The sequence below is a fragment of the Poecilia latipinna genome, unplaced genomic scaffold (assembly GCF_001443285.1).
Source record: "Poecilia latipinna isolate Pla-1442-1.1 unplaced genomic scaffold, P_latipinna-1.0 Scaffold1692, whole genome shotgun sequence".
Taxonomy (NCBI): Eukaryota; Metazoa; Chordata; class Actinopteri; order Cyprinodontiformes; family Poeciliidae; genus Poecilia; species Poecilia latipinna.
The window spans coordinates 151,240-163,632 of NW_015114308.1; the positions used below are offsets into that span (position 1 = coordinate 151,240).

The window sequence follows — 12,393 nt, forward strand, 5'->3', positions numbered from 1 at the left end:
ATAGTTTAGGTTTCTTTATGTCACTCGGCTTTCTGTTTGTCTGTATCATCAAAAAAAACCAAAACAACAACAACAAAATAAATAAAACAACCAGTTACCAACAGCATTTAGAGGTATCCTTCGTCACTTCACTCCATCTTTCTTTAGACATCTAATCCTTGGTTTGCTGATCTTTAAAATCTTCTATGTACATCGAAACACTTAGAAATCAGATGGAAAATGTCTCTTGCTGGCACTTTCTGGGCGAACAGAAATCTTCTCTGACTGAACAGAAAGAGAAGGAAGTTCCTGCAATTATAATATTCCAGCAGTTTCCACTTTAAATCAGGTTGTCGGAGAATAACCGCTGTGAAATCACACAGCAGTGAAGCTAAAAGCCTACATGCAGCTATTCCGATTGATTATTTGCAGTCAGTTTTTTTTTTTTTCGCTGCGTAAAAAAAAACCAAACATTTATTTGAGAAAATATTTTTTATGAACTGTAGGAGCCACACTTGTTCCCACAGCCTGCGGAATAGCTTGTTGTCCAGCCAAGAGTCCCTTATTTACTGTTGATCTTGCCGTTTTCCTAAGCCCAAATTTTCTTACTTTCTGTTTTGTCCTTTCCAGTTTGCTCCCAGTTCTCCAAAGGTGTGTACGCCATCATTGGCCTCTACGACAGGAAGACTGTAAACATGCTCATGTCGTTCTGCGGCGCGCTGCATGTCTGCTTCGTCACGCCGTCCTTCCCCATCGAGACCGCTAACCAGTTTGTCATCCAGTTGAGGCCTGAACTCCAGGACGCTCTGGTGGGAGTCATCGAGCACTACGGGTGGAACAAGTTCGTCTACATGTACAGCTCCGACTCAGGTAGGTCTGTTTTCACACTGTGTTGATGAGGTTTGGTCATTTCCAGAGAAGGTGATTGTGTAGCTAGTTTGAGCATTTGGTGTGTGTGTGTGTGTGTGTGTGTTGTTCTCTAAAATATTTGAGAAGACTGTGTGTCACATCACCATGGCGACAGAAGTCGTCTTTTCACAGACAGACTTAAAAAAGAAACACCAACCTGCAATGACTTGCATATAAAAGTAGGTAACAGAACAAAATATTAGTCTTTTTACCAATCTGTCACCAGCTGTAACTTGTGCCTCTGTGCCTCCTCTAACTGTAAAAAAATGGTATTAACATTCAGTTCGACCATTTTAATGAAACTCCTGTAAAGGCAGACAGAAATTAGCCCGAGCACCTGTCAGCCTTCTTCTGTACAGCCAAAAAGCTTTACCTTATGCCGTGCCATCTGTCCCAGGTGTTGCGGGTTTTCAGAGCATGACCGCGGTTGCTTCCTGCTGCTTTTTGCAACGGAAAATAACACCCACTTTACATACAAGTGCATATCCATATGTGCTTTTTAGCTGATGCTGACGTGTAGAGCATGCAGGACTCCTGTGCACTCGTATGTTTGACTTCTTGTTGGAGCAAAAATAAGAAAGTTATTAGAAGCCAGCGATTTCACAGACGTCTACCTCCGTTTAGACTGAAGTCTGGTTTTAACTGTTCCTGATTTAAAATATATATATATATATTTTTATATTTTTTTTGGGGGGGGACTATTTTCCACAGGCTACTTTATTATCTATTCAAGAAATGGCAGATATCGTGCGTGCATTCGTGCGTGCGTGCGTGTCCAGGGTCACCTCTGTGTATCTGAGTTGTGGGATGAAGCGGGTGAAATCCATATCAGTGGTCCTCAGTTGCCTGGATACTACGCTGCAGTCACCATTCCTACAGAGTTATTTTAAGCCCTGAAGAAAAACCCAATTTACTTCAATTTGTCTTGTTTGTTTATGCATTTTCCTCATGGTTCCATATGTTAACTCTAAATATTTATGCATGATTTGTATCTTTAAAAAAAAATAAAAATAGGTAGGTGTAATATGTTGTGGAAATATTCTTTTGTATTATTTTCAAAATTGTGAATGTATGAGCCTTTAAAGATTTGATCGTCTTGGGTACAAACTTTACGGTTTAGATTTATTGTTTTATATGAGAAAAGAAATTATTCTAAGAATTGTAGACATCTCAGTAAGCTGTTTATTTTAGCTGTCATGCTAATAGTCTTAACAGATTAACATTTGTTTTTTTCTGTTGTTGTTTTTTTTAACTAAAAAAGACTCATCTGGTAGCCAAGCACCAAATGCATAAGATTTTTTTTACTGAAAAAAAAAAAAAAAAAAATCAAACAGATGTCAATGTCAAATTTCTTTATATAGGACTTTAAAAACAAATTTAAAACTGCACCAAAGTACTGCACAAAAACAATAATAAAATAAGTTGATGGAAAGTAAAAGAAAAAAAAAATATATGTGAAAAAAATAATGTGAGCAATAATAAGTGGAGGAGGGTTTGAACTTCTCTGAGCTCCACATGAGTTGAACCTCAAACACTGTAGGACAGAAAGATTTAGTTGTTTCCATCAAAAATACTCATACTTAGCTGGTTTGTTTTTTACCTACAGCCTGGGTAAAACGAAAGTACTCCTTTTTGCATTTTCTGCTGACCTTAGCAGGACCCTGAACTAACTTAAAATGTACAAAACACTTCTACCATTACACTGCATCATTGTTTATCACACAAAGAACCTAAACAGCAGAAGCTATAGTGAACTCTAGGTATGCTTGAAATGTCCAACATATGTCTTTCATTTTCCTCTTTTTTTTTTTTTTTTGGAAACATCCATGTTGTTTGACGAATGAGTGGCTCATCTATTTATTTATTTTTTTTTAGTTTCAAATGGAAAACAAATTAACCCATTAACCCTATCGTGAGCAGTATTGAGGAAACGGGCTCCCGACCTGTTATTTTTCCTCTTCTCTCAATCACCAGATGCCCAGGTCTCCATGTACCGCCTCTGACTAAAAAGGTGCTTATCACAGCCAGATTCCATTATGATATTATTCACTTCCAGGATGCCTTTGGAGGACCTTTTTTTTTTTTTTTTGCCTCTGTATCTCCTGAGAGGCTCCCTGTCAGCCGGGCTCTGATTTATACGGATGCATTAGGCACGTTTGGAAGCAGAAGATGCTATTTGATGCAAATAAAGCAATTCGAAAGGAAAGGAGAGGCAGGGGAGGAATAAAGAATAGATGGAATAAAGAAATGGATATTGTAATGATGATAATCCGGCCGCATTGATAACCTGATGAAAGCGCGATTTACCCTAGGAAACGGATGAGCTCCACGTGAATCCAGACTAAAAATCTAAACACATGGGAACAGATACAGAGACCTAATAGTTAGTTTTGCCTTTCGCCCTTTTATGTTGCAACACTGGAAGTGCAACAAGCTGGTGCTGGTTTATTAGTCCCAAGTATCTGCCATGGCAGCAAATCCTGAAATAGTTTTTAATTACTTCAACTTCTCATAGCAATTTTGAACTGGTGAAATAAATTGTTAATAGTTTACATCATATCTTTTTGGCTTTCGTACAACATACATGTTCTCCGTTTTATTTGTGGTAAAGGACTTGTTTTTTGGAAGGCTTGCCGAAATTGGTACATAGAATAATCCAGTTGCTAATTTTAGAACATCTTGAGTGCTTTCAAATGGAGTTCTCAAACGCTGTAGCATAATATACACGCTAATCGACAAAACTAGCAACTCGAGACACCTTAGGGTTTTGGGAAATAAATAAAGGTATTGGAAGAAAATAAAAAGAATTACAAGAAAAGGGAATGAATAATTCCACTCTGTGACGTTTGAGAGCGTTTGTGCTGCCTGGCGCCGAAAGCTTCGTTTTGCCGAAAGCTTTAAAGACACCTGAAATTGACTCCATTGAGCGATGGCTGACCCACTGATCTTTTTCACAACAGTGATTAATTATCTCCCGTGTTCCCATGCCTGTCATCAGTTACAGACCTACTGTTAAATCTGTCACCAACGAGGGTGGCAATTATTCACTCATTAGCGACAGAGGATAAAAAAAAACAAAAAAAAAAACAAAAAAACAGCACCATCAAAGATGAGGTACATCTCCATGTTGCTTTGGAGGAATGCCTCTCCGGCTCCTGTATCTAATTTCTTCTTGACATCCTCCCATTTTTCTTGCTTTCTCATTTATTAAGGTGTTGCAGTCATATATGACGCTGGAACGCCATTTGTCTTTTTTTTTTTTTGGTTAATGACCTGGTGTCAAATAGGCAGCAGGAATTTCCTGGAGAGCAGCTGCTGTGCATTTTAATAAGACCAAGCCACCATCTTTCATGTTTGCCAGTCACGTTTATTATAGCTATTTTTGATGAAGTGTGCGTTGTTTTTTATTTTTGTTGTTGTTGTTAATAAACCAGAAACTGGACCGCCAGACATTCTAAAGATGTCATGAATGTAGCAAAAAAAAAAAAAAAATCATAATAAGCAATAAAAAAAAAAAAAAAAACCTCGTCAAATGCTGGTTTGCATCTCACAATTTTTTCTAATTGCTACAATTCATTTAGATTACAGCAGCCAGTTCAGTGTGGGCGAAATTACTTTATTTACTCTGTGGAACGACTGCGACTGCCAGCTTGAGAGGAATCTGATCGGTCCTTTGCCAGCAGCAGCACAGAAGTACTACAGTGAGTCAGACTGTAAATCAGAGCTCAAGATCAATGTGTTCCCTAATCGCCTTTTATTTCCTGTCTTACCATAAGCCCTCAGCTCATTGGCCGTTCTGCTTCACTGTGATGTTCAAGTGTCTCCGCGGCATATCGGCGACAGCGTAATTGAGCATCGCCACCTGTAATTGGTGCTTAAAGAACACAAGTCTGGCCGCGTGTGAGCGCGCGTGCACGCAGACCCCGATGAAGCCCGGGCCGATTATTTGTTAGCGTGAAAGCGGTGATTACTTAGGCCGGCGGCGCACGAGCTGGAGAAGCACACCTGTAAGTGTCAGAGTGCTTAATGGACTGTCCCGCTCATTACACTTTATCACTAAAGCTACAGGGGAGATTCTGATGGATAAGCTTATAAGTAGAAGTATGGGTCTCTGCACAGCTTCTGCTCGGCTCACAAGGTGCTCTAATTTGCTTCCGCAGAACGCGAGCGTCATCGGGTTTCAAGTTGTGGCACGCGAGAGGCAGACGCTCACGACTCGCTTTCTGGAGGCAAACGTTGCAGGAGTTGCCTTGATGAATGCATCCGGGTGCTATTTGTCCTGCAGCGGCTGAAGCGTCTTTTCACTTTGTCTCTGCGCAGGCCTTTCGGTGCTGCAGAAAGTTCTGGACACAGCGGCGGAGAAGAACTGGCTGGTGACCTCAGTCAACGTGGAGAGCATGACGGGGGACTCCTTCTTGAAAGTGTTCAAGGATCTGGACAAGTGGAAGGAGGGGAATATTATCATTGATTGTGAGACCGAGAGACTCACTGGCATTCTCAAAGAGGTAAAGTCATTCAGCGTCTGTTTTTTTCTTTTTGTAGGGGTTTTAAACGAGGGAGTACATCGAAGTCGTGCATCGATTGCGAAATTTAGAAAACCAGCATATTGTCTTCAACAGGTTTTATGAATGACAACTTGAAGTGTGGTGTCCATTTTAGCAACCTCTTAAATATAGTTCATTTGGAGTATGATGCTACCAGGTTTGTAAGAGTCTGACATTCTATTGCATAATATATTGCAATATTTTAAAATTTCCATCGCTATAATACTGTATAATTACCAGCACGTCAGACTATAAACCTGCTTTCAACACCACACATAATTTGCTGTTGTTTTTCCTCATTATTCAACATCAGACATGACCTTCAACAAGCTTGACTCCAAAAACGCTGCGCTTATGTTGTAAAAGAAAGTACATTAGACTGGCGAAGAAATCCACAACGACAAACCGTAGTTACCTGTTAAACACACGCTAACACACTGACAACATTCGATAGCGTGGTAGCATGCAACAACAGCGATATTCGGTGTCTGAAAGAGCAGCTTTTTAAATAAAGGACCCGTTTCTTTAGAAAAAACAAAAAAACTCACCGCAAAGCGATGCTTTATGTTAAATTAAATAAAGTATAATCTGACCATGAATTTTTGCTAAATCATCCATTTTTTTTTTTTTTTTTATTATTATGATCTTAGAATGGCTTTCCAAATAAACCCTGACACAGTCAAGAACACTCCAGTGCAACAATGAGATTAAAAGCACCAAATTACAGCAGGCGACACGGAAACACAGCACAGATAAGGTCAAGCTGAGGCCCGACACAATAGAGAGCAGGGATTAGAACAGCAGCCCGTTGATGCATGTAGATTTCTAACTTGAAGTGCTGTACTTTTTAGGTTTAAACAAAATAAATCCAGTGTTGATCAGGCTTGACAAAGCAGCAGCAGCACAGACGTCAGAATGAAAGCTGCTTCTCATGGCTAAGCAAATTAATTACGGCCACTAGAGCCAAATGTGTCTCCTTTTGAGGGAGGCAGAGATAATAAAGCTTATTTTTTCCTCTCTCTCAGTTTATCAGTTTTAGTGGAGATGTGGTAAAATCTATCATCCAGACAGACTTTATGTCTAACTTTATTATTTTTAAAAATATGTTTTTCTTATCGCTACTCATTGAGCCACAGCTGTTTTCCTTTACAATCATCCCATCGCTTTTTTTTTTTTTTTTTTTTTAATCCAAAATCTGTGCTACTAAAAACCCTGTTGATAGTCACTGTATATTTCTAACAATGTAACTCTTCCACACGGACAGGGGAGACTGAGTCCAGTGAGTTAGGTGCAGAGGGGGTAATGGTTGCTATGGAAACCATTGCATGGCAACGATAGAGCTTGAGTAGTTCCGTCGTTGCCATTTCAGACATCACCTGTCTGAAAGCATGCCAGATAATTTCCCGTACCTTGAAAGCTCTGTCAGATTGGATGGAGATTGGAGAATCTTTGAATATTAACTTTCAAATGTTTCCCACAAATTCTTAATCGGATTTTGGTCTCTAGTTTGACCAGTTTATCTGATCTAAACTGTGAAATTGTAATACGTCCTGTATATTTAGGCTTTTTGTTTCTTCTGTAAGGTGAAACGCCAACCCCAATCTCAAGTTGTTGTTTTTTTTTTTTTTCACAGTCATCTAACTGGGTTTCTTGTCGCATTGCCTTGTGGTTTAACCCGCCTTAACTTTCCCAGCTAAAGAGAAGCATCTCTTCAGCATGATGCTGCCATGATGCTGGCGTGGTTTTGTTTGAGCGGTGCTCCCTTGAGTGCTGTTTTATGAAAAGATGAATGGCTAATTCAGCCAGCTGGTGAATTCAAAAAGTCTCAGGGCTGCAGTTGCTAAGGACTGGAGTTTGGGACCATTGATGTGTTAGTAGTGTTAGTTTTCTAGACTCGGACCCAGAAGTTTGTTTTCGGCCTTATCAAAGAACACACCATCTTTTGCATACTTGTTGTGATTTCTACTTGACCTGTGTCAAACATCAAAGGAACTCTTATTACTTGCTTTCAACAACATTTTCCTTTTTCACTTTTCTTCTATAAAAGCCAGATTTTTTTTTTTTTTAGTGCAAAACTGCTGGTTGCCTTGTTAAACTGCTCTCACGGTGCTGTTTGCTCGCTACTGCTTCCTAATAACCCTCTGAAGCCGCTAGAGAACATCTGCGTTCACACTGTGATTTAATGACACACACACTTACAACCTGGACTTCTAAATTCAGTTGGCTGCACTGAAATTTATTCGAGGATTTAAGAGTAAAGGATAGAAACGCGCAACACATTATCGGACTTATATTTGCTAAAAAAAAAATAAATAAAAAAATTTTAAAAAATCGGAAAACCGTGCTTTTGTCAAGTTTTTTTTTTTTTTTTTTTTTACCTTTTTTTCTTCTGGAACATTAAGAATAGGAGCAATTCCAAACAATGTGATTGCATTTTTAGCTGGCATTTTATTTCCTATGATTGGATTGTCACCCACTCACCCTGAGAGCTTGGCATCACTGTCGACTGTCCGCCAAGCACAGATTGTTCAACCGCAGCTTATCAACAACAGTTTCACTAGGCGGACCTTTCAACGTGCAAATTTTTCCAGGTGATGATTGGAGTCCTTTAAAAACCAAATTCTAAATCCTCTCTAGGAAGACCCATTAATTTATTTTATTTTTTTTCCTCCCCTTCTCAAGTCAGACGAGCAATCGCCGAGTGTACAATTGTTGCATTTTCAAGCCTTCGTACTCGATGCGCCAGCATCGAAACGCATTAATCTGCTTTTGTGCTGAGCCTAGCTTTAATGGCTGCAAAAAGCAGGCAACCGACGTGCTACTTTCAGAGTTCACGGCGCTTTCTACCTGGATAAAGAAACCTACTCTATATATCAATATCTCTTCCCTTTTAAATCCAATGTTGTTCATTATGGCTTTATGGCTACATAATGGGGCTGTTTCTCAACTGGATGTTTCAAGCCATGCTGGTGACTCATAGTAACAAAAATGTTTAGTATGATAAATGCTCCAGAATGATGCAGTCCATACAGTATTTGATTGCAGCCGAATTACGTTTGGCATTATTAACTCATGATGTGAGCAGTACTTTAATGTCTGATGCGCTGAAGTATAATTTGTCTTGCAAGCTCTGTACACTAATATCAGCCATATCTTCATTAGACAAGTCATTAATCAAAAGTTTCCTTTCCTAAATTGCTGCTCAGGGTGCTGATGAAGTATCCTGCAGATTTGCAAACTTTTGCCCTAACTCACCAAAGGATTGCTAATACTTTGCTTGCACAAAGCAAAAGAGCCTCCCTGGATAAAGCCTCACATCTGGATGCATAAGAGAAAGCATCCATAAAAATGATAAATGCAAATCATATGGTCACGAGATTGTAACCTTAACAGCCATAATATGTAAGGACTGTCTTGTAAATAATACACACAAAGCTTTTCTTCATAATAAGTGATTAATAACTTATTTCGGTTCTTATTTATGTTTAAATACCTATGTTTTCCGTCTTTTTTTCTGCCAGATAAGACCATATTTACATTGTGCTGTGAGACTGAATCATTTGCTCATGCATATGCTGACATGCTGTGCAGCAGATGCGGTTTTTTCGGCTGACTTTGCTGTTCAGTCAGTCCATGCCGGATCCTCAGATTAAAAATCAAGCAACCGATGAAGGTGCTATAAGGATTGATAATCTACTGCAAGTTAGATAAACCGCTTCCTTCTCAATCTGAGCTGCATTTTTCAGCGAAGCTCTGAAGTCAATAACCCATTATTTCAAAAGCCCCTTAAAGTTGAAGTGGTTCATTATTGCCTTTTTTCTGACTGACCTTTATTCGACAGGGTATAATTTATTTTTCGTCATTGATATTATTCATTTTTGAGTTCGATTCCTTCTTTTATATTGTTTATAAAAACAAAAAAGACGGAAAAAATAAAAACATTTCTAGTTTCATTCTGTTGACTGAGGCCGCTGTGCAAAACTGTTATTGATGAGCCGGTGTCTAAAGTTAAGGTTATTGCATCAGGTTCCACCAGTTTACAGGAGCCGAACCGGAGAAGTTCCCCATTCAGACGACTGCCATCAATCACTGACATGCACTGGCTGCCTCCACACTGTTGTCCCTGTGCATCCAGACAATGACAAAGGCAGCGACACACACACACACACACACACACACACACACACGGACGTGTGGAAACGCCTCTCCCTGCTTTGCCCTTTAAACTGACTCCTGAGTTCATCTCACACAGTACACAAAAGATGTTATGATAATGTCACGGAAACTATCCGGAGGGTCAACATATAGAGGAAGAATGCCATTTTTTTTTTCTTTTTTTTTTTTTTTTTTTCCTTTGGCCACCTGGAAGAATATTTTTGCAATAGGAAATTGCTTTTTGGATGCGTTTTATTATGGGAAGACGTTAAAAAAAAAAAAACTTATTTTGTTGCAAATGAACTCTGTGTGACTCTTCGAATTTGCATGTAATATTAAAAGGAAATTGATGCCAAAACCTTTCCGTTTGACAGTCCACTGTGGCGGTATTATGGCATGTGCATTGTTGTCTGCGCTGGGCTGTGACTCCCCTCCAACTCTCAAGTTTTCCTCGCTTGAGGCCTGGCCAGAGGACTGGCCTGCGCGCTGGTGTCACCATTAATAACAAATGCCACCTTCTGTCATGACCTGCAGTATCATTGTACATACACATACACACGAAAGCTTGTTATTGTACATGCTTCAAATTGTTTTCCTACTAGTTCTTCTCTGACGTGACGCATATTGACGACATTGGCACACAAACCCTCAACTTTTAATTTTGGCACTGAGACGTTTGCACACATTAATGCGTGGCTACGTGCAATCAGGCCATTTCATTCATGAATTATTCTCAGGAGTTCGCTGCTAGCTGTTGATGCTGGGTCAAGATTTATTTAATACTCACACAGAGAGCTGAAGCACCGTGCTACTCATACCAGTGCATTGGATGCTAATTAACTCGTTATGGCTCGTCCATGCGCATTGTCAGCAAAGGCCAGGTGATGCAAATTTTAAGGGTTCATGAGAGCTCCTTAAACTCTCTCCCACTGAAGAGAACCGAAGACTGAAGCTAAAGCTTAAAGAAACATAGGGGGTGGGGATGGAAGATAATTTAGATTCCCAGAAAAGAGAATGTTGTAAACACACTGATGTTTTCAAACCAGATTTCTTTCTTTCTTTTTTTTTTTTATAAGCACTGGTTCATTGATTCCAACATGTGCAGAATTTGTAAAAAATAAAATTAAATAAAATACTCCTACCATTTGTGAATGCTTTGGTAAATTACTTAGGTTCTTGAATTAAAATTGAGAGTCCAAAAGAGACAGAATGTGCAAAAAGAAAACAGCAAATGTATATGAGAATGTACAGCTCTTAAGAAAAAAAAAAGAAAAGGAAAGGAAAGTAATTCTAACTCACATTGAATTATGCTTGCATATAATTGTTTTAAACTATTAACTTGGCATCTTCAGGCTGGTCCACAATTCTCTTCCTAATATCTTTTCCGATTATTTGAGCTTTTCCCATGACGTCACACGAGGAAGAGGCATATTTTAAGTTTCCCCTTAAACTATAGCCACAGTTGTGCCTCTACTTACCTCAGTAGTATCACATTTTTTTTTAAAGGCATAGTAATGTTGGCATTATTTTTGTAAACTTGTTTTTATTTGTGACAAAAGTTTCATTTTTCTTCTTTCTCGCCCTCCTTCTGCCTTGCAGATTGTAGAACAAGGAAAGAACGCAAAGAGCTTCCACTACATCCTCGCCAACCTGGTAAGAAATTGCAGCGACAGAAAGAATCCCACACACTTTCCCACCTACTTCATACTTTCATTGAATTTGGATTGCCAATAAATTGAGCTTTTAACTGTGTTCCTGACTTTCAGCGCTTTATCGCCGGTTTAATAGACTTGCGCGCACCCGATAAATTAGGGTGGAACTATCTGGTTTTACATCTTCTCATTCCATTTTCCACTCCAGCTATTCTTTCTCTGTCAAAGCAGCGGAAACGACAGCAGTTCACCAGGAGACGAAAGCACAGGAGGGTGATCTGTGACAGTCTGAGGGGGAAAAAAAATAAAAAAACATAAAACTGCGCAGACATAGTTTGACAGAAAAGGGTCAGGCGAGCCTGTCTGTGAGAGCTTTATCTATTAGCGCTCTCTTTTGTTTTCCTACCATTTCCCCTCGGTGCCGATAATACGTAGACAAGTGCGGCACTCGGTAAATGCCGCAAAGCGAAGTCTAAGCTGACACCGGCAGAAAGTGCGGGGCTGTAACAACATTAATATGCAGCCGCTGGCCCTGACAATTTCTCACCGCTCGGGCTTTAGATTGGTTCAATCTCTCTTGTCTGGCTAGTTTGCCAGATTTAATTTCAGATGATAAGGCTCGGACGGCAGGAGCGGCTGATTTGCAAAGTGGCTGCAGTCGTTAATAACGGTCCCAGTTAAAAGCCCTGTTTAAAAAAAGAGAAAAACAAAAGGAAATTAAAGAATTAAAACAGTTTGTCTTTGTCCTTGCACCTTTTCTCAATTTTGCTAATTTACTGTTCTGCATGTTCCTGTGTGAGGATCTGAGGAGGGCACGGTTTGAATTTCTTTCATCGCTTAAATGGGGTTACAGTACGTGTTGGAAGCACACGACCCCCCGCCCCCCTCCCCCTCCCCAGCCCCAAACCCCCCCTACATGTCCGCCATTAGCAAAGGCTAGTTTCTATAGTAACCTCTTCAGCTCGCTTCTCGACATTAATTCATTCATGGATCGAAAGAAAAAGCACAAGAAATGCAGACACAGACACCTGACCGGTTTCAAAGAAAGCGGCGATAGCAGGAGGCAGTTTCCCGTCCAAACTCCTTGAAAATAACTAGCTTAGATTTTGTCAGGTTTCCTGTACCCCCAAGGTAGAGACGGATAAAGAGCCTCA

General features: G+C 39.8%; 1 protein-coding gene across 2 annotated transcripts in view; it reads left to right on the forward strand.

Annotated features, from left to right (window-relative positions):
* The window catches only part of LOC106964583 (glutamate receptor 1-like), a 51,639-nt gene that overhangs the window by 28,547 nt on the left and 10,699 nt on the right, over positions 1–12,393 (forward strand). For both annotated transcript variants that reach the window (XM_015060185.1, XM_015060184.1), the window contains 3 exons: positions 610–849; positions 5,209–5,393; positions 11,187–11,240. In XM_015060185.1, coding sequence (XP_014915671.1) covers positions 610–849; positions 5,209–5,393; positions 11,187–11,240 — 479 coding nt within the window. The remainder of the gene's footprint in view (positions 1–609; positions 850–5,208; positions 5,394–11,186; positions 11,241–12,393) is intronic.